The sequence below is a fragment of the Parasteatoda tepidariorum genome, chromosome 4, assembly GCF_043381705.1.
Source record: "Parasteatoda tepidariorum isolate YZ-2023 chromosome 4, CAS_Ptep_4.0, whole genome shotgun sequence".
In the NCBI taxonomy this organism is placed as follows: Eukaryota; Metazoa; Arthropoda; class Arachnida; order Araneae; family Theridiidae; genus Parasteatoda; species Parasteatoda tepidariorum.
In genome coordinates this window covers 36174057-36197457 of record NC_092207.1, presented here as the reverse complement: position 1 = coordinate 36197457, position 23401 = coordinate 36174057, and the positions used below count along the sequence as shown (strand labels likewise).

General features: G+C 33.3%; 2 protein-coding genes across 2 annotated transcripts in view; both read right to left on the bottom strand.

Annotated features, from left to right (window-relative positions):
• Positions 1–3867: 3867 nt before the first annotated feature.
• Positions 3868–4620, bottom strand: LOC107456246 (uncharacterized). The gene has a single exon (XM_016074072.1). It carries the CDS (start codon positions 4618–4620, stop codon positions 3868–3870), a length of 753 nt encoding a protein of 250 aa, XP_015929558.1.
• A 737-nt stretch (positions 4621–5357) lies between these two features.
• Positions 5358–23401, bottom strand: part of LOC107456255 (neutral ceramidase-like) — a 47144-nt gene continuing 29100 nt past the window's right edge. The window contains 8 exon segments of the mRNA XM_071179653.1: positions 5358–5622; positions 9308–9396; positions 11432–11725; positions 12429–12524; positions 16566–16605; positions 18723–18817; positions 18900–19015; positions 22222–22303. Coding sequence (XP_071035754.1) covers positions 5433–5622; positions 9308–9396; positions 11432–11725; positions 12429–12524; positions 16566–16605; positions 18723–18817; positions 18900–19015; positions 22222–22303 — 1002 coding nt within the window. The 3' untranslated portion in view covers positions 5358–5432.

Here is a 23401-nt window from a genome sequence, read left to right as displayed (position 1 = left end):
TCCCTTCATTACTTTTAGATGACATACCACACAACAAAATTTTATAGATCTCGATATGAATTTCAATACGCAACTTAGAAACAGAATAGCTGAGTTCTAGTTGAAATCATTCATTGAAAATTAAAAAATGCTTACCAAGAAAACGATGAAAATGTATTAATAATCAGCACAATTGATACTATTTCAAGTAATTCGCATGATTCTTTATTGTTGTTTTCCGTATTATATAGGTACAGAAATATATACTATTCTATAAATAAGAAGAATATTCTATAACTATTAGAATTCTGCACGTTCTGAAATCGCAATTATTCATTGAAATGAAGTAAGCAATGTTGACTTCACTTTAATTTGTATTGAATTGAAGACGAAAAAAAAATGAATTTTACCGTAATACACACAACTGTAACAGTATGCGATCACGAAATCAGAAATTATCGGTTGCATCTTTGTTTATAATGGAAAGGTAAAAATTATTGAGAAATTGTTCTTCAAATGTTGGGTGCGTTCTGTTTCAGATAGATTTATCAATGTTCTGGGTCGCTTTTTCAAGTTATTCTACCTTTTTCTTACGGAAATTTTGCTTCTTATTTTCAGCTAAAAATGGCGTCCTACTCTGCCAATGGCTCTGTTATAACTAAATGAAAACTTAATAAATAAATGCCTGAAAATATAGTCCCCTCTAGAGGGCATATTCAAGCGTTGCAACCGCGAATAGCGAGTGGAAGGGTGTGAGAATGGCACTTTACAAAGTGCTTTAGTGGATTTTGAAAGAGCCATTTTCACTACTTTCAGTTGACGCACCTCCGATCGCTGTTGAGAAAAATATGAGAAACTGATTAAAGACCATTTACACTGGATGCAAAATCATATGCAAAAGAGAACCTGATTGGCCAGTTTTTAGCAAATAAATATTTGGTACCAATGGTTGGTGTTTTCTATATAAATGTAAACAATAACAATCTCGAGCTTAATACCTGCTCTAGTTCCGGTTAGAAAGTTTACAACTGCTTACTACAGCTTATTCTGAGAGGCGATGTTTTCAAACGGATAATTTTGTTTTCAATATAAGTAGTAAATTAGATAATTTTTGTGCTCAAATCTTCCGTATTTCATAAGATATTAATGTTATTAAGCAATTCTGGTGAGTTTGAAGTGAAAACTTGTTTTAGTTATTTATAGATATATTGTTAAAAAAGGTGACATGGTTGCTAGATTTTGAATAACCTCAATTTTTTGGCAGTCCTCATTTGGTCTCCTTTCACTTGTTTATTCCTGTTTGTTCTTGTTGCAAGCTGTGCACCATCTTACGTTAGTGCTAGCGTCTTTAGCATTTTAAACACAAGTATTGTTAGCATTGTAAACACAAGTAATAAGCAATCAAATACCACGTTTGCAAGAATCTCAAAACACAATTATCACGTTGTGAGCCAATTGGCTACACCAGAAACAGTAACCCAGAAGTATATGCGGTATGGAGCTTGCAGCGCTCCCTAGTGTAGAAAACACCATCCACTCAGTTTTCATTTACATAAGATTTTCTCTAAAGTCAAAGTGAATTGCCATTTAGTGAAATGTATTTTATCGCAAAAATGTTCCAATTACAAATTCCCCTTAGCTCTCGACGGAAATCGAAGATTCAACAATAGCATGCATTGAGAATACTCCCTAAGCAGGAAAGCGGAAAAGTGAAAAATAGAAGAAGGAAATGGTGTAGCTATGGATAATTTTATAACCGTCGTTGAACAGTAGACCGAAATTTGAGTTCACGGCTACCTAAGTTCAATTCCGTAATCTTGTAATTTTGAACCTAATCTAGAAAAGAAAGGAACTCCTGGATCAAGTATTCGGAGAAATTTGTTTTCGTGGAGGACTTTTTGAGGAAATTAACCCACATTTGCGTTGCATAGAGAGGAAAACCACGAAAACCTTCCACGGTTAGTCTGAAACCAAGGGGACTCTAACCCATGATCCGTCTGTCACTAAGAATATTTTACTTCAGTACTATGGGGGCAGCAAGTGGGAGAGCAGAAATCGTTTCGATTAGCCAACGCTGGGATTCGAACCGACGCCTGCTTGGGAGGGAAAATCTCTATTCTCAGAACCACCACGATTCAGCTGTGGATAGTTGACCGTATGAAACAAAAGACATGTGTCGCTAGCGCTAAAATTGGTCTTATGACTTCCGGCTTACTACTGCTGATTTATTTTCATGCCTTGCAGCTTAAAAAAGTGTGCTCTCTGTTATTATTATATCAGCACCGTTTACAAATTAAAGCTCTCTTTCAATTTAAATTTAGTTTATTCGTTAGTTAATTAGTTTATTATTTAGATAGTTAGTTTAGTTTAGTTAATTAGTTAGTTAATTCAACTATTAGATTAATCTAATTAATTTTAGCTGAAAAGGAATTTAGATAATCCACGAACATTCTGTGATACTAAACAAAAATAAAAGCCGGCGATTTATCTATATTTTATGTGGGGATATTTCCGTGTCGTGATTTGCCACGCCAGCTACAATCTCTAATGCACCAAATTGATTTTAAACGGGAAAAACCTACAAAAAACATGTAGAGACAAGTAGAAAACCTTCGAGTTGGTCCCTTTCTGTGATGTTTTTTCTAGTTTCTCGCGCATCGCTGCCAAGAAGTCGCCAAAACTTGGCGATCATTCTGCCACAGTTCCCGATACGAAAACCTTCGCTTTCATGTAACTATTTACAACACTAAAATAAATGATTTGTGGTTATGCTGGCTAAAAGTTTTGTATTGCTTGACGAGAGAAATTAAAATTTCTCTTCAAGCGATACTTTTACTAGTTATTCATATATTGCCACAGTCCAGTAGGATCTCACTGGTTAAAATGAATGCATCATTTTGTGTGTATATTTTTCACTAAGAGATAGTTTATTTATACGCATTTTACAGCGAACTGAAAGAAGACACGGTTTTCAGTAGAACACGGAAGTCGAGCATCAATGGTAGCTGTCAGTGTGCAATTAGATGACCTCTTTGATCAGCCTGCGAAGGGACCAATAATGTGTGGCATCGGTCCTCGTTAAACAGTTCAATTGTAAAGTGCTCCACTTCGCACGAAGGTCGGTGAGCTTTCAATACCCGACAACAATCCCCTCCATAGAGAATCAAAATTGTGATGACATTTTCGGATCTTACTCAGGGATATTTCCCAGACAGTCGCCAATAGCCCATCGTGCAACTCTAGTAAGTCGTAAATAAAGTTCTACTGCTAACACTCTATTTAAAGCAATCGTTTTTCTCGTTTATGCCTTTGGCGATTTTTTTTTATCGTCAATGATTTTTTATGTTTTGTTTAAACGTTGCATGATGATAATTTATATTGGAATTTCTAATGTTAATTACATGTTCTTTAGCATTGAGTGAATTGCATGTTTTTATTTATATCAAACGGTGTTTTTGTTTCTATGGTTAAACAGTTTATTTTTTATTCTCCAGCATGCTAAATATAGTATTCAAATATCTTTATTTTTTGCTTATTTATTTTAGTGCATTATATGATGCTGAGTTTATTTATAAGGTTATATATAATTTCATGAATGGAATTATCGTAAATTAAATTATAAATAATTTTAAAAATAACTATAACTTTTCTATTTAAAGTTTTTTTCTTTCTCGTTGACCCTACTAATGAGATTTGCTTTTCAAGATACATTTAGTATTCATTTCTTTTTTGCTTTATATAAGTCTTTCTTTACATTTAGTGAAAGAGAGCTTCTAGAGTTTTTTTCTAATTTCCAATGGCAGGCCAATTTGAAAGAACAAAAAGGATGAAATAACAAGAAAAACAAGGCAAAAAGAGATAAATAGAAAAGAATGCATAGTGACATGCTTAGCCCATACGGACCCTAGCCTCCCAATAGCGTCCACACGCAGTAGTAGAGAAGAGCGCAGGACAGGCGGAAATATGGGACAGGTCCATGTCATCCACAAAGCTACAGAGCTTGCATTTAGGACAGTCAAAAATGTTTATACTAAAAAGGTGTTTGGCCAGACAGTCACGGCCCGTTACAAGTCTAACGAGAACAACTGCCTTAAACATGGGCTGATTTGGGATAGTTAAAATATAGTTGAACCAGGTTTTGTGTATATTGCTTTTACGGAAATTCTCTGAAAGCATGTTCCGGAATTGGTTTCGGACCAGCAGTTTAAATGAGTGCAGAGAGATGGAGCAACGAGATGCTTGGACAATAGTTGTTCCTTTCTTGGCCAAGAAATCAGCTTTTTCGTTACCCCAAATCCCGCAATGTCCCGGGATCCACTGGAGGACGATTTGTTTGCCTTTTAGTGTCAAGTCCTTCAGATAATCAATGCATTTCTGAAAGGAGATGGATTGGGGAATCAGTGGAGAGTTAATATCAAGAAGTGCTGCTGCTTTAGAGTCAGATAAGATGGCGGCGCTAGAAAATTGGTCAGTACGACACTGTAGCTGTTTTAAGGCAATTAGAATAGCCTCGATTTCACCGTCGTAGGCAGATGCACTGTAGCCAACAGAAGCGCAGGCAGAGAACAGGTGACAAAATACTCCCGCTCCACACTCACCTGCTGATCCACTCGGGAGCCATCTGAAAAGATTCTCAACCATTCAGGTTCAGGATATAGCTCATTCATAGTTGTGTAAGAGGTACCATTAAGTAAGAGGTACCATTACACATCAGAAGCAGAATCTGATTTTAGGACTCTAACAGCAAGGTCTGTGACCACATTGAAAGTCTGGAAGTCCAGTGGGCTACAAGGAGTGGGAAGAATTTCAGGCTCAATAAAAAGGTCGTATGGTGCCTTTTAGAAACCTTTGGAACCTAGAATAACCTAGAGGAAAATAAAAGATTGTTATTCGGTAGAAATGATTTTTTTTTAATATTTTGTGTTCGTATCTTGTTGATTCTCTTTGTTCTGAAATTTTTGATTAACTGATGAAAAATGAGTAAAATAATTTTACCTGCTTACTTTTTTTTTCCAAAACAGACTAGCTAAAGTAAGAAAATATTTCAGAAAAACTTAGAAAAACATCAGAAAAACTTAAATATAAATGGCATGAAAATAGGCTAGATGGTAACTTTAATTTAAAAATATGCATACAGCCATTTCGATTCTACTGACAGGGACAAGCATCGTCCTCAATAACAAAAGAAGAGGTAATTTGCTTTTAGTTTTGTATATCCATAGTACTGAAGCAGCTGATATTGTTCAGCTCTTTTTTTGTACATCTCACATTAGATCAAAACTAAATATAAGCATTTAAGTTTCAAATAGAATATAGGACATAAAGGGTACCAAAAACAAAATATAGTGATATTTGTAGACACTTAAATATGTTGCCAATGCTGTTTTAAATTGCATTTATTTTTTGAATCAAAGGACTACATTCACTTGATTACATTATTTAGTATGGTTTATTTACGCTGTTTTTGATTCGACTGTAAAGATTCTTGAAGCTCCATCATATGACGTAATTCTTTGAAACATACTTTTACTGGATCCGAAATGTCTTATCCTGTATTTCCCTGGATTAACATCTTCCGGAATATGCCAACTAGCTGTTGCTTCACTGTGGCCTAACACCACATTTGTTCTTTTCCAATAAAATCTACAAATAGAAAATGTACATCATTATTCAGTTTTATTAATCAAAATTTTTAAAAAAATAAGTTTGAAATGATATCAGAAACTGGTTTGAAATCAGTAAAATCTTAACTATATTTCCACATGAGTGTTGTTTTTCGTATGTTTATTTAATCGTGTAGATCTGCGGTTTCCAAAATATGTTCCGAAGAACCTTGGGGTTCCGTGGGAGGATTACAAGGATTCCGAGAATGAGAATATTTTTAACCGGTATTGATAATAATTGATAATTTATTTAATATTTCGCTCGTTTATGTGAACTTCTTTATGTAAGATGCGAATGAAAAAGTAGCAGAATTTATTTTATGTATATTTCTTTGATAACAATATATTAAATAAATTATGAAAAGATTACGCATTTATAAAAAGTATTTCTCATTGAGCTTTTAAATTCAAACTAAAATGGCTAAATTCAAGAATGAAAAAGTACGTTTTACTCATAACTATTCTCACCGTTTTTAAGTTATTTTTAAAAAACCATAACTCAGCTTCGTTTTATTTGTTCGCAGCTTCGCCAAGAAAAAAAATCTTAGTATTAAATATTTCATTCCTCACATTAAACAGTTTCAAAATAAATATCAATCTTTTTTTTCCTTTGTTAGTGTATTCACAGCTGTCAATGAACTTTTTTTTTTATAGTGCCTGGGTTCTGCCAAAAGAAGATCTATTTTTTAGGGTTCGATAGCCGAAACTAATTTAGAACTGATGCCTCCGCAGTTTCTATGGAGTTCGAGCCAATTTTGCAGAGGCATGTTAGCTTTCAAAATAAGACAGTTTGCCCTTTTAATTTTCAAAACATTGTTCCTGAACAAGGGCGCCGGCAGCGGGGTGCAAGGGGGTGCACTTGCACCCCCCTGGCTTTTTTTTTAAAACAATTAAAGAGATACAGAAAAATTTTGTTACAAAATTGTTTTTTTAAACATATTTATATGGAAAAACAAATAATTAAGTAATTATTGATACATAAAAATTAAAAAATTGTTTAATCGAACAAGAATTGTAATCGTCTTGTTTGCTGTCCAAATCTGTTTTTAACTTTTTCAATGAATTCTGAGTCATCTTTGATTCTTTTCTTACGCACTCTGAGCATTCACAAACTTGGCAGATATCTAAGCTATATTTTTAAATTTCCTTTAATAAAATGTAAATAATATTATATTTTCTATTAGTTATTCAGTTTAACAAAGGTGTATAGCACAAGCTGACTTCTCGCAACTGTAAAAATTCATCAACACAATAAATAATGTTAAGCGTGCACAAACACGTTAGTATACGAAACTACTGTTTGTAGTTATTTGTGTTTCAAAGTCAGTAGCTATGCCAGCGCAATCGTCTCTGGGCAAAATTTGCAAGTACAAGAAATTCATACTTTTTTTTAAATATCTTGCTAACAATGAAGAAATGTATCTTGAAAAAATGAACAGATGAAAGTATATGTAAGAACAAAACAAAATGTAATAGCAGAATATTTTAATTTTGGGATGAGGGGGAGGGGAGGGTAGTTTGTTAGAGGCTTGCACCCCCTTTTATATTATTCTGCCGGCGCCCTTGTTCCTGAACTTATCTTTTTATTTCTTTAATGGACCACGATAGCATATTATTTTCCTAAATGTTATTCAGTTCAAAGATTGTGAAAAACAATTTAGTAGTTTAAGTATTTAATATTTTAAGCAATTGCTATTTCAAACTGTATTTTATGTTTGATCTTGCAAGCGTAATCACATGAATAATTATCACTTGTGGGTCATGGTAGCCTAGTGATTAGATAATATGACTCTGGTCCAGAGGGCCTGGTGCTGGATTCTCGACTCCACTAAGAACCACCGAGTACATGTGATGTACGTGCTTGTAGAATCTATGGAATCGAAAGTTCTGCAGTCAGTCGCTTAGTCATGGTTACAGGAATCTGGAGAAAATATCTTTCACCTTCAGATCTATGTCCAAATTGAGGAAAGTGGCCTTACGAATAAGTGGTTCTGCCATCTATCGGTGGGGGTTTGAGCCAAGATGTAGTTTTACCCTTGTGGCGCTCTCTTGTCAAACGAAAGGCCTCACCATCCCGACTTAATTCTCAACAGGTCCTCGGCTGGTGAGCTTAGCTTGTTCAAGTGTCATTCGAAACATCACCCGCAGCTCACTTTTTTTGTATGATTTATAAAATTTGCGTAGACTCGAGTAATCACGAGATACGTTACCAAAAGAACTCTAGTATTAATTCTAATGTATGCTGATACGAATTTCTGCCTGACCAGAAGAGGGCGTTGTGATCACTCACAATAATTCTGTAATCACTTACGTGGCAGGCAATAGATTGAACTGGATGACTCATTGGCGAGCCCCTTTTCGAATCATATTGTTTATTAAATTTGTTTGTAATTAAATATGGTTTCTTTATTTAATGCACACATTCGCCACTGAATCATTCTGCAACATATGCTACCGAGAGCTCTTGTCCAATGTTGGCAGGTCAGTATTAAATTAAATATTTAAAAAAATCGAATTGTAAAATTTGACATAGAAATATCTACTTCGAACACCATGTTTCTAAAATTTGATGTTGAAATTTAAACAAATGAAAAATACTTTGCATATTTTGTAGTCAACGTTCTCGTGGAACATTTTAAGCAGGAGAAACCTGATATTTTTATTTTGAGCTCTAAATTAAAATAATCTAAAAAAAAAGTACTTTCTTTTTAATTGTTACGAAAACCTTTAGAATTTCTATGATGTTCTATCTGTAAAATAAATAAAAAATGTGAACACCCAAATTAATTTTAGGTTTAATAATCGAATTTTCACGCGCAAGGCTTAATATGAATGGTTTGAAGGCATTACCCTAATAAGGGTAATTATATAAGATATAGATGGTTTAAGTTACAATTACTCTTTTAAAGTTGATTTAATATTGAAATTTTTAAAAATGTAAAATATTTATATATGTGGAAAACCCGTTTATAGCTCGTTCACTTTAAATTTTCATTTATTTTGTTGAAAATTTACAAAAGCACAAAAACTTTCATCAGTGTCTAAACGTCAAATGATGTAAAACTATAAATTTGAGGTTTAGAGACGGAGGAAGGGTTTTGTTTATATAGCTGAAACTATAGTATGTCCATTTATGTACTTTATTCACGTTGTGTTTTGCTTTAGTCTACATAGCACGAAATATACCCTAACCTATGTTTTAGGTTTATTTATTGCTCAGAACTTTAGCCTTAGAAATTTCGAAAAAATATTTCAATTTGAAAAATGTTTTGAAAAAATCTTTTCTGAGAAAAAACTTTAAAATAGTTCTGATTTTTTTCGGCATTTTAATTAGAAATATTTGTATTTCTACAATAAAAATGTCATGAAAGTTCAAATTCTAAATTTCCAAAGTACCAGTAAAAGTATGTACATTTTACTTTTTAAAAATTATTTTCTGAAGTCTTGCATTTTGAAAATTTGACTACAGTAATAAAAGTTTTGATGAGTAAAACTGTTAAATGCTTTAATAATAATGCCTGCCGCATTCGAAATGTATTAAATGTAATAACATCGATGTTGAAAAGTAATATGATGTGATTATAAACTTTTAGTATGTATTTATTTTGTGTCGTTACTTCTTTCAGAAATTAAATAAAAAGAAAGAATTATTTGGAAGACATTACCTTGTTTCCCAGTTTGAGTCAGTAGCCACAACAGTCCACTTTCCTGTTGTTCGATCTAAGCTTTCGACGGTCAAAAATGTGCGGTCGAGCTGAAAGTTAACAATAATACTAATAAATAAATAAAGGAGCTCATTATTATTTACTTATATGTAGGATGAAAAAAAAGATACTCAATTTTTAAAGTATGAAATCTTCTCTGATAGAACTTTTAAAACTTTCAAAATTTACTGCATAATTTAAAACAATTAAAAATCTGCTGAAATTTAGAATTATTCATTTATTTCTATATCATCCAATTGGTCAAAGATGGTCATAGGTGTCAAACTTTCTTCACGTTTAACTCATTCGATTTCAAGTAAAAACTAGATCAACACTATCTTCACTATCTACGCGAATGGTAAAGGCCTGGTTTCTTAGGACAGGTTGTCGTTACAAAACGTCAGCTTGAAGCGAGCGCTAACTCCTGATTGGTTTATGAGTTAGACAGCATACGTCATCGAACGCTCAGCTTGAACCACAACTGACGTCCGAATCAACTCCAGTTGGATTAGAACGTAACGTTAACAACAGAACCAATGGCGGACAACATCCAACAGAGCATTGAAATCAGCCAAGATTTTGATTTTAACATTAAACATAGCTTCATCAACCTCTTCTTCTTCATTTAGTTTAGCTATAATGTGTTTTTTCTTGGACAAGGTCACTTTTTGTTCTCTAAAGCACTGTTCGACAATAACAAAATCAAAATAAAATATTTGTTTACGTTGTGGCGTAACTACCACTACGATTATTAAATATCAACTCACTGGTATATAAGACATGCTAACTCGATTCAATCACGAAGAATCTTATGATAGAAGAAGGTTGGCAATGTGATACCTCCGCCCCCCACAATGTCATTAACACATGCGCAATGCGAGATTATAACGACGTTGAAACGACTGCTCACGCTGAGCTTCATAAAACAGTATTTTGTTGGCATCAGGGTACGTCAACTTCCCGCTGACGCCCAGAGAAGGTGCTTGTCTTAAGAAACCAGGCCTTAACTGACGAGTCAGATGGAACAATATCAGAACCAGATGATTAATTAAAAGAATAAGCAGGAGGATGTCTGGAAGATTTATTTTCTCCTACCTTAACACTAGCCTTAGAACCTGTTCTATCACTTGAACTTCCTGATAAATTCCTTTTTCTAGAATTTTGTTGCTCATCAGAACTCCTAGAACCAAGCGACACATCACCAGGACAAGAATTAACTAAGCATTCATCTTTATCTAACTCAATAAATTCATCTGCTTTGGTATCTAATAATGTATCGAGAGATGATACCAGCTCATCCTCAGTATCAATATTGACGGTGGTTAACGATGATTTTGAAGATGATAACTAAAAGGCATATGGAATAACTAAAAGGCAGTTTCTCCTCAACAGTAAGACTATGAAAAAAGGCAACTCTTTCTTGACTTGTTTGTTCCTAACTCTCTCTGTTTCTTCATGGCTTGCAGGAGTTGATCGACAAGTTGAAGAGAAATCTCCATTTGATTTTGTTTTTATTCCAACTTTCGAAGTTTGAGCTGACTCAGAGTTTAAACTAATGATACAGTTCATTCGACATATTGTAAGGATTTTTACCAGAGTGAGTTGGATAATTTTATTATAAGAAATAGTGGGAACATATTAAATAATAAAAATTAGAATCCACCTACCATATTTTATTTTATAACCGTCTTTGAACAGCCGACCCAATTTTTCGGGTTTACGACTTCTAATGTTCCACCTCGTAGCCTTGTAATTTTGAAACCAATCCAGAAGACAAGGGAACTCCTGGATCAAGTATTGGGAGAAGTTCCTCCATGCAGGACTTTTTTATGGAACTAGCCCTCATTTGCGTTACATAAAGAGGAAGACCAAGCGAACCTCCCAAGGTTAGCCTGACGGCAAGGGGACTCCAAACCATGATCCGTCTACCACTGAGGTTATTTCACGTCAGCACTGTGATCGGAGCAAGCCGGATGCGGAATTTGTATCAACCAACCATAACTGGGATTTGAACCCGGTTCACCTCATTGAAAGTCAAACGCTCTGTTATTGTGAACTGAGCTATTACCCTAAGCCATTACCTACCATATGATCATTTCTTGGGTGTCCACTGACGAATGTTACATTTACTATGTCTCCGGGAGAGTATTTACTCTTAGCATCCTTCATTACATCGCCGAATTTTTTTCCGAGAGGTGGTGAATCGTATGCCACTCCTGGTTGGAGGGAAACTTGTTTATCTAAGAGGTTCTTCGGTCTGGGTCCGTCAGGTAACTTTTCACCAGTACACAAAGCTCTTGCTAATTTTTCGTATTCTTCAACGTATGCTTGCAATGTGTGAGGACCATAGATTGTTGATGCTCCCTCATAACGTTGCACCTACACAAAATAAATAAAAATTAAATTTAGTAGCCACATTATGTGCTAAAGTTTGTTCTATTATTGCATTAGTTCAGCATCAAACTTAATTTTAATAACTGTGCACAGTTGAGTAAGTTTCATCAAGAAAAGTAATAAAAGAAAGCCACGACAATACTTTTAAATTTTTTATTCGAAAAAAAAATGAAATAAACGCTATGTATAACTATCTCTCGCTAACACAATAACAAACTAGTTTTTAAAACAAATAAGGTTTTTAAAACTAATAAATTCAGGTTTACAAAGAAATTTGTAAACCTGAACTTAACCGTGAGAACAATAAAAAAGAGAGGGAGGGAAGAGGAAGGGGACAAAATGGCAACTTTTGAAACATTTATTATTGAGTTTTAAGAAATTTAATAGTTTTAATGCCTTTCCCTTGAATTTGATTTTGCTAAATAAGAAAATTAAATTACATAACTTAGTTAAGGAATTGTGGGCAAAAATATCAGTTTTTTTTTTAAAAAAAAAAGGAAAAAAAAGAGAAAAAAAACAGAAATAGATATTTGAGAAAAATCTTTTTAGGAATATAATTTACTCTAATCCAGGTATTTAAAAAAATTTGTTTTTTTTCTCATCTTGTTCCACTTAAGCCTATCATTAAAACAATAAATATTTTCAGTAAAATAAATATAATCTATGAAATAGAAAATTATTTTTTTACCTGATATTCTTCGAATGTTGTAACGTATGATGAATAAGTATTGCTCATTCCAGCAAAAACAACTTTATTGTCAACAGAAGAGCATTTGTCCAAAATCTAAAATAAAATTGCTATTCTTTAATATTAGTTATACATATGTATAATATACACTGATGAGCAAAAACGTTATGACCACCCCCACATTTTTCAATGAATTCTTCTGGATGATGTGGTGGGCACAATATTAGGTTAGAATGGTATCTAACTTTTGTTGGAGGGTAAGGAATCAAGTCATCCAAGTCTCAGTCTCCTGCGCTTCCCAGCTTGTAATTAGTGAGCATCATCAAAGAATTAAAGGAGGAAGTTAAGGATAAAAAAATCATTAACATCGTAAATATAGTCATGCAGGGAGTATCCATCATTGAGGAGTAGAGCTGCCTACTCGACTGATGTCCAGTCTCAGTTACAGCTACAGATACAGATCTGCTTGATATTAACTACATCGATATCATTCACTCGTCGTCACTGGTATTCTAGTGACGTCATATATGAAGAGACATGTGCTGAAAGGCAGATACATCGAACATAGAAGCTAGGAATCATTCTTGCATTTAGTTTTGCAAGTGATGGGAAAGGTTACTGAATTAAGCGAATCTGATAGAGGGCAGATCGTAATGGCCCGAAAACACGGAACGAGTATCTCCGAAACTGCACGACTGGTAAATATTTATGCAAAATGGAAAAGTAACGGCGAAACTAGCAATACCCGCCAAGGTGTTAGACGCCCAAGTGTCGTCAACGAAAAAAGGAGCCGGAAGCTGTCCCGCTTCGTAAAACAAAGTCGGCGTCAAGCAGTGGCTCGGCTGATACCCCAATACAATGCAGGTCTAAGTGCAAGTGATTCGGAACATGCAGTTCAGCCCATACTGTTGGATATAGGTATGAGCAGACATCCCACTCGTGTGCCTCTGTTGACCAAGCGTCACAGGACTACACCTACTGTTGATCCGGGAACATCGACACTGGACCATGGATAAGTGGAAGACAGCTGTCTGGTCAAATGAATCATGATTATACCTTCATCCTGTCAGGGTGTGCCGTCTTCTCGGTGAACAGTTGCTCCTCACATCTACCGCTGGTTGTACACAGACTGATGGTGGCGGTATTATGCTTTAGAGGTCGTTATCACAAGCTGCTCTAGAACTCATGGTTGTGGCAGAACAGACCCTGAAAGCTGCGAACTATCTGACCATAATTGCAAATCAGCTGTTCTCATACATAATGTCTATTTTCTTGACTGGAAATAGACCGTTCCAGGATAATTCATAAGGCGTGAAGAATGTTGGAGTGGTTCGAAGAGCATAATGAATACCAATTAATATCTTGGTACATTTGGAACAACCTGTCCAGTTATCTACCAAGCAGCATCCATGACAGAGTCAAGTTGCCACTGTTTTGAAGGTCTAAGGTGTTCAAAACAGCTGCAATTTATTGAGTAGGTAGTCATAAGGTATTAGCTCTTTGGTGTAAATTAATATAAGGCCCTATTTAATCATTAAAAATAATAATATAATGAATGAGCGTATATATAAGTTAAAATAAGAGCCTATTTTATGATTAGAAGTAATGCTAAGGATTGAAGATATATACATAGGTAAGTTAAGAAAAGAGCCTATTCATTCGAAACAATGATTGAGAATGAACAAAAGTCGTTGTTTGCTAATTGAAAAATCCGGATGATGCCTAACAGATATCGTCGGCAGAAAATTATGAAATATCGGTTTGAAAATTATTAAAATTGAAATCGAAGTACATCCGCAGACCAAAGCTGCAGGTGATAGCTAGACAGTGAAAAAATTTGGTTTATATGTTGGTTATAACTAATTGCGGTGTTAGGCTCATAAGAGGGTTTTAAAAATTGGAATATTAAAATACAATTTTGCTGCGCATTCGGCTTGGTTACCATTAAAGTTTATTTGCTGTTAAGGATATATTTAAAAGGTGACCAAGCTAAAATAACAACTCATTAAATGATCCAATTTTATGATAGGGATTACGTATGCATATACAAGCTTTTTTTTCTTCTTCTAAATACGGATAGTGACGTGGTAGTTAATTTGATAATTAAGGTCATTTGTTACGCAGATGATTGTTATTTATTTATTTATTATTATACTTTATTAATTTTGAACGTGATCAGAATAAAAAGATCTGCGTTTCAATTTATGATTGAAAATTTATATTCTTGTTATTTGTGACACGCGACATATTTAGAATTGCTATTAAGCCATTACAATTTATTATTTAAGATAATTGTGCCATTCTGTTTAATAAGTCTATGCAAAAGGTAATAGGGTTTATTTTAGTATACCGTGGTAAATTGTTAAAATAATAAATCACAAAAAAAATTTAATTTTTTTATAAAGTTACTGCTATTTTCCTAACCGTACCCCATTACTAAGATTTAAAAAGGTGTATTTGAAATTTTTTTTCAGAGAAGCAATTTACGGAGTTGCCGAATTGCTCCTCTTAGTAAAAAAAGAAATTTCTAGTGGTAACGAAATTTAAGTTATATTTAGTTTAGAATTTTTTTATTTCAAGTAAATTTTCCACCACCAGATATCCTAAGTTCAAAGTATCATATGAAATGCAACTTCATTACAGCCATCTCGTGGTCATGATCTTAGCGGCTGTTTGGTACTCAGACATTGGGTAGCGCGTACTCTTCTCCTGGTAAAAACTGCTGATCTAGAATATGGCCACTTATCATCACCACGGACGTGGCGGAAAGAGACAAACCGAGACTCCAACACGAAACTCAACGATACAGGAGATACAACGATGGATGGAAATTCCACATGAGGAATGCGGACGTGGCGGAAAGCGTCAAACCGAAAGCTCGAGACGTAATCCTATGACGATTGAACCACCCACGGATCCTATGGAATTAGAGATATATGAGAGAATGATGGAAGCATACGGGAAAATAAACAGTGAAGCAAGCGAACTAAACAGTGAAGCAAGCGAACTGCTTGAAAAAACAAGAAACTATAACCAGCAAATCAAGTCTGAAATGCACATCAGCGGAAGTCACTGACACAGAAATTCATGAAAGCGGCCGGCTTTTGGAGCAGACAGTGAGTGTGTCATCCGTAGATTCGGAAAGTTCATCCAAAAATATCACCGAGCCCCCCCCTCAAAAAACGAAAACGTAAAAAGAGAAAGAAAAACAAAGCTACAAAGCCTGTTGAAAATTTATCCACTACTACAAATATCAGCCCTCCACCACTACTAGATGTCGCCACTTCCTTGCAGCAATCTGACAACGAAGAAAATCCTGACTTGACCCAACCCATGGAGGATTATAATTCAGCTGCGGCTCCACCCACAATCTCAGAAACAGAACCACCAATCATGCATATCAAAGTTCTAGTCCGTGGACTCACAGCATGTACCAATACAGATCATATCTCCCGTGAATTGGCCAAGACAGGCATTATAACAAGCAAAGTGATTCAGTTTAGAAGAAAAGTGGGCGAGGCCTATCGGCTCCTCCCACTCTTTCTCACAATATTGATCAAAACAGAACAAAATAACCAAATCTACTCAGTAACCAATATTTGTGACCTTCCCGTGAAAATTGAAAGATTTCGTGGAGGGAATAGCCCAATACAATGTTATAACTGCCAGAATTTCGGCCACACACAACGAATGTGCAAATCTCAACCAAGATGTCTAAAATGTGCCGCCGACCACCGTTCCTATCAGTGCCATAAGGATAAAACTTCACCACCTAAATGTTGCAACTGCGGAGANATATTTAGTTTAGAATTTTTTTATTTCAAGTAAATTTTCCACCACCAGATATCCTAAGTTCAAAGTATCATATGAAATGCAACTTCATTACAGCCATCTCGTGGTGACACTTAAAGAGTGGGCGTTATTATCCTTATTTTGCAAGTTTTATAATATAATTTGATACCAATTTATTGCAATTTCTGAAGAAAGCGGGGCAGTTGGTAGCCCTGAAATTATTACTAGAAAAAAAGATGTAATTGCGAATTTCCAACAATGGAATAGTTTAGTTCTTGAAACAATGATTAGTGGATCTTTAAACGTGAAGTCTATTTACTGTTCAAGAGATAAATATTTATTTACCTTTTTCACTGCACTCATTGCTCTTCTTCCCGACATAGTCCTAAACAATAATAAAGATATTTTGATAATGAAGTAATTTCATTGGGGTATCAGAACAATTTTAAGTGTTTTTTCGTTCATTTAACCTCCATTTTGTAAATTCACGCTTGACCTGAAGTCATAAAAATAACAACAAAATAATTATAAAAAAATGAAGAAAGATTAGATGTTACCAGACATAAATCTTAGCATTTATATTTAAATCTTACTATTATTACTAGATACTCTAGAGAATAACAGAGACTATTTAGGTAAAGCATGAAAAATGGTTTTGAAAAGGCTATTATGTAAATGACGTGCATTTCTCAAAAATACAAATGTTACTCTTGAAAAATAATGAGAGTGCTATTGAAAATATAATTTAGAACATGAAAAGGAAAAAAAAATAGATAAATAACTGCAAATGACTTTTTTATTAAGGGAAACGCAATTTTCATAAATATCCGTGCATCGCAATATATTTCCAAAATAAATCGAAGATGTACATACTTTGCTCGTTTCTCATTTGGCATATTCTATTTAATGCTTAAGAAATGCGTTAAATATGAATTGTCTCATACATTGCCGGCAAGTAATAAAAAATAAATTCAATTTCAAACGATAAACAGGAAAAATATGAAATATGATTATTTTAATACTATTAGTTTGCAAGGTTATGATTTATTAGTATTTGTTGAAAGTTATTTTCTGGTGTAACGAAAAATTTCGTAATTTATTTTCCTTTCTTTTATATAAAAGAAAGGAATGATATAAATTTCTTTGAAACTAAAATTAAATTCCTAGGTTTATACCCCAAATTAAAAATATCTGTGCTCCATTAATATTTTATTTATTTTAAAAAAGGGTCCCCCGAAGGTAGTGACATAAACTTTTAAATGTTTGTAATGCATCATTGTTTCCGATTACTCCCAGATGGAACCGTGTCATTGCAAAGAAACAAGCTTAGGGTTCTCATTGATTTAACGTTCTAGTAAGTTAAAATGTTAAATCACTTTATATTTGTTTTTTGGTGTAACTGTATTTTATTTTAAAGGCATGTTTAAAATACCATAAAATTAAAATTAATAAATCAAAATATTCTAATATATAAATACCCTCCCCCCTCAGCGGACTGCGGTAAAATTATTAAACGTTGACAGGTCCGTGGTGATAAAAAGGTTGGGGAACACTGCTCTAGAGTATTGAAGAGTTACGTAATATAAGGTTATCGTTATATATTGTTAACAAGTAAAATTACTTTATTATTTCTTTTTGTGTCATACAATTCAATATTAATTTTAAATATTCTAAGTACAATTAATTTTCAAATCCGAATAATCATATATTTTGCTACGATTACCGTATTAAGAAAGTGTCCTTCTTAAAATTAAAATAATTACATATTTTTTAAATATAAAATTATACTTTTTTTTTTTTTAAAAAAAAAGTACCGAGTTTCAAGAAGAAAATGAGAGATAACCACGGGGGTTGCTGAGAGGAACTATCAAATGATATAAAATTTAGCATTCTAAAAAATTTCTTTTTAAAGATCACACATGACAGAATTTTTTATTTATTTATAATTATTACTCTAACGACATGGTAGATAAATGTATTTCTGTACAACACCAAACAATATAATTTTTAACAATTTCAGCTTTTAGTGTCACGCAAGCTTGCATTCGAATTCTCTAAACTTAAATAGCTTTTATTTTATTTTTAGAGAATGTTATTTTTTGGAAATTAAAGCCTACAGAGAATTTTTTTCTTTTGACCTTCAATAGTGGAAAAAATTAGTACAGTATGTTAAAAACATTCTTTTCATTTTTAAAAAATATTTTATATAAAACTTTAAAAACATTATTTTTTTTATTTTTTTCTATTTCCAATGAGCTGCACAAGTGCGCACACATGAGCAGACCTAGTGCGTTCTCCAGAAGTGGTATCCACTCTTTCACCACCACAATGGGTGAGATACCGTTGGCCATATTAATTTGGACGTCTAGTTTCAGCCACACTAGATGGCAGCACCGAAACTCTTATTTGAATGCGATGCTAAAGTGCACTAGGAATTTAATTTTGCCTTAAATGCCAAGAGACTTTAAAAACATTTCTAAAAGAAAAATAATAGTTATTTACGTAAATTCACCAGGACCCGCCACCATTGCTAGTTGTCCGATTTTCAATATCTGAGTGGGGACAATAGCTGGTTGCCACTGGTATGGAAGGGTCATCTAAAAAGAAACAATCGAATGTCTATAATTCAGAGGGGATATACTAATGAAATAAAAATCATGAGGATAATAATCATCTTACCTCTCCTGTGGCTAGTAAAATTGGCTTTGGTTTTTGGCACTCTTTGAGTTTTGCACTAGGAGCTTTTATTAAATTTCGAACTAAATTCCACATCAAGTTGTTCTCTGATTTTGATCCTACAAACAAATAATCTTAAACTTAGTGTCAAACAATATGAAGACCCTGTTTTTGGAAACAAAAAAAAACAAAAACAGAATGTTCTGAATTCATTGCTTACTGTCACTTTTTTTTAAAAATTCAAAGGAGAAATGAAGAAAAAAATATGCTTATTAAGGATTATTAATATTAACTTTATTAAAATCGGACTAATTATATTCGAGGTTAATTACAGCGAATACTTTATCAGGAAAATAAAAACCATTTTCAAATAGTCGTTCTTTATTAACATTCGCCGCCTTTTCATTTTATCAAACAATAAAACCGGACTTGAAACTTATGAATCGAATATTTCTGTGATTGAACTCTATTACGTTTGTTCAATTCCGAACATCGTTTTTACCAGAAATAATTTTTTTTAAAGAAAAAATTCATTAAGCAGTAATTATGATCTACTAAGTAGATAATTATCGCTTATATTGATTACAGGATGGTACACAGGGGTGGTCATCCCCCAAGACTAATAAGCCCCGCCTATTAGTTCCGCAAACAACAAAAATTCATATAAATTTTCTTTAAACAATAACGTTTCAGTTATACACCGAAGAGCCATTACATTATGACCACCATGTTAATAACATGTAGGACCACCTTTAGCCCTCAAAACTGCTAGCACCCGCCGTGGCATTGATTCCACAAGGTGCTGATAGGTAGTCTGAGCGCTACCAAGCTCTCACCAACTGGTCCTGCAATTCCCTCACATTGCGAGGGGGTAGCGTGACAGCACGAAGTTGGTTTTCCAAGTAGGACCACAAATGCTTTATTGAATTAAAGTCAGGTGAATTTGGGGGCCAAGACATGACTTGAAAGTCACTGGAATGTTCCTCGAACCAATCTATGACGATTCGACCCTTATGACATGGTGCATTATCCTGTTGGTAAAAAAATCCCCCGCAGGACAAACTGTTGCCATGAATGGGTGAATCTGGTCTGCAACTATGTTCAAGTAGCTTACAGACGTCAGGGATTGTTCTATGAGGATTATGGGTCCTAATGTGCCCCATGAAAACATTGTTACTGGGCGAGAAACCATGATAACCTGGGCGAGCCCATTGTTATAGATGGAGGGTGGTCATAATGTAATGGCTCATCGGCGTATATCTATCTCAATTAGATTCACTATTAAAGATATTTTCGTATAAAACATTATTTTCAGGAGATAAAACTAACATTGTGAAAAAGAAACACAGGGAAAACACGGAAAAAAACGAGTTCTTCTAAGATCACATAACTGGCACATAAAATGGTAATATTTTGTTCTTTTTAAAAATTACATCAATTTGATGACCATTTTGATTCAGGCCGGTGAGCTCAAATTCAATGTAATTAAAAATGTATTCAAATTTAACTAAATATTACTCAAAAATGTAATTTATATACAAGGATAAATTTTAATTATACGAAAGGGAATTTTTTTAATTTTGTATTTTTCTAAATTATTAGTATATTATCATACACTATGTATCAATTAACAATAATCTTTTATAGTGCTAATCTTATGATACGTTAAAAATATTCACAAAAATGATAAAATATATCATTATATTCCACAGTTGTTGTTTTTTAAATTACTTATTAAAATATTACTTCTTAAATTTGCTTATTAAAGTAAATTACTTCTTTAAAAAATATTTTATTATGGTTATTATATGACGATACGTAAAAGCGTAATTATTGGTATTAGAAAACTGTTAAAGTAAAGGTATGAAATAAATATATTAAAATGTATGAAATGTGAAAATTTCCTTTCCCCAAATTTCAAATTATATTTTCATATATCATCAATATTTAATTAATATTTAAGTGACTAAATTAATTAAAAATTCTTCCTTAATAAAAATTATTCTTTAAACCCAATTTAAAGTTCTAAAACTACAAAATTGTACATTTAACGAAAAATACTCTACACCAAGAAGAGCTATGGCGACTGGTCCCACTTGATACCCCCCCCCCCTCNCCCCCCCCTCCTGTGAGCATTCTTGGTGGTAAAATTTAAATAGAAACGAATGAAATTTGAGAGATAATGCTTTATTTTATGCAATGTACATTTGAAAACAGTCTCCTATAAAACGTTTAATATGGACACGTACTTTTATAAAATACGTAATCGGAAGCTCAAAAATGTTTTACTTCCATAACAAATAAACAAATAAATAAAATAAAATAAAGAAATAAAATAAAGTAAAATAAAAAAATGAAAAAAAATAAATAAAATGAAATAAAGAAATAAAATAAAGTAAAATAAAAAAAATGAAAAAAAAAAATAAAATAAAATAAAATGAAATAAAGAAATGCCCTACAAAATTCGCCATTCACCATTTCAATCAAATATGTATTTCCGGAAGAAAAGCGTTGGTGTCGTTCTCTGATTTTAAAATATAAAACATGTTCATAATTCAACTAAATTTACTCGTATTTTTAGAGCATTTTCTCAGCATTAATTTAATGTTGTATTATGATTCAATTTATTATTATTCATATACACCGAAGAGTCATTACATTATGACCACCCTGCTAATAACATGTAGAACCACCTTTAGCCCTCAAAACTGCTAGCTCCCGCCGTGGCATTGATTCCACAAGGTGCTAATAGGTAGTCTGAGGCATCTGGTACCAAGGGCTCACCAATAAGAGGTCCTGCAATTCCATCATATTGCGAGGGGATAGCGTGGCAGCACAAATTTGGTTTTACAAGTAGGACCACAAATGCTCTATTGGATTAAGATCAGGTAAATTTGGGGGCTAAGACATGACTTGAAAGTCACTGAAATGTTCCTCGAACCAATCAATGACGATTCGACCCTTATGACATGGTGCATTATCCTGTTGGTAAACACCATCCCCTGCAGGAAAAACTGTTGCTATGAATGGGTGAACCTGGTCTGCAACTATGTTCAAATAGCTTACAGACGTCAGGGATTGTTCTATGAGGATTATGGGTCCTAATGTGCCCCATGAAAACATTGTTCCTGGGCGAAAAACCATGAAAACCTGGGCGAACCCATTTTTATAGATGGAGGGTGGTCGTAATGTAATGGCTCTTCGTTGTATTATTTTTTGGAAAAATCATAATCTTTACGATTTTTTTCTCTCTTTTTGCGATTTTTTTGTCAAAAACAAAAGTCAAAAATTTCATTCGGAGTAATGATAAATTACATATAAATACCTTGCTTAAATTCAAATGATCCGAGTCCATCAGTCGTTCCGGCAGCGAAACTGTAGCCCATAGCCGGTTTACAAGTTGTTGCCTTCAAATTCAAATTCAAATAATCATTTCAGGAAACTATTCTCAATTCATAAAGATATTTCAAATTAACATTCTCAATTTAACAAAAATGTTGAGTACTATTCTGAATTCAAACAAGTACTAATCAAGCATATCCTCCTTATTGATTTGTGTACAAATTTGATTTTGTCAAGATAAAATAAATCATTAATGATTTATGATAATGATTATGGTATTGATTATCTCTTGAATGATTTATAAACTGCTTCTTAGCAGTTAATAAATCATTTAAGAAGAAGAAATTTTTTTGATTCATTTGTATTGAGGACAAGAGAATTATAAACTTTTTGGAAATCAATGTAACTATCAATTATTTTTATTATAATGTAGCAAGGCCGCAAAAAAAAAATAATAATAATAATAAAAATTTTTGGTCTAGCAATCGGATTTTCACAAACTAAGAGGCAACTTTACTGGTAGGAGGATTTGACCTTTATTGTCCCAACTAATTCCATTAATGATATTTTTAGTTACGGAATCAAACGTTAAAATGTCTTTTACTTTTATAAGCATAATTTTTTTCAACGAATTTTATTTTTGACTATCAAAACGTAGATGGTAGCTCACGTTTTTGTGCATAAAATGAGGATGCATTTAAGAATATTTTCTTGTTTTAAAATCTTGTAAAAATATCTTGAATAACTCCAAGATCTTCTTTTGTATTATGTGTTTAAAATTAATAATTTTATTTCATTGTTATGAACAGCCATTAGTGAAACCCCTGATATTATATGGAGAAAAAAAGTTCCCGCTTTCACGTTACACACTTTGCAATTTGCGTCTGATATAGAGAAAATGTCTTACTGTTTTATAGTTCTAGAGAAAGACGTTAATTATCCAGGAAACAATGTCTAATATTAGTTTTATGTGATACGACATTTTTATATCACACGTTTAATTAACTAATTTAATTGCTGATTATTCTATAAAGGATAATTAATCGTAAATATTATTTTTCGAAAGAGAGTGTAGCAAGTTGGTTCGTTCCCACAAAAACTCTCCGCTTCGCAAATCCATACTGGCCCTTCTGCAATCGACAGCTTTACTTTTAAGTTTATGG

Excerpts from the sequence above, each read along its gene's own strand:
- LOC107456246 (XM_016074072.1), bottom strand. The coding sequence starts at position 4,620 with ATGGTTGAGAATCTTTTCAGATGGCTCCCGAGTGGATCAGCAGGTGAG.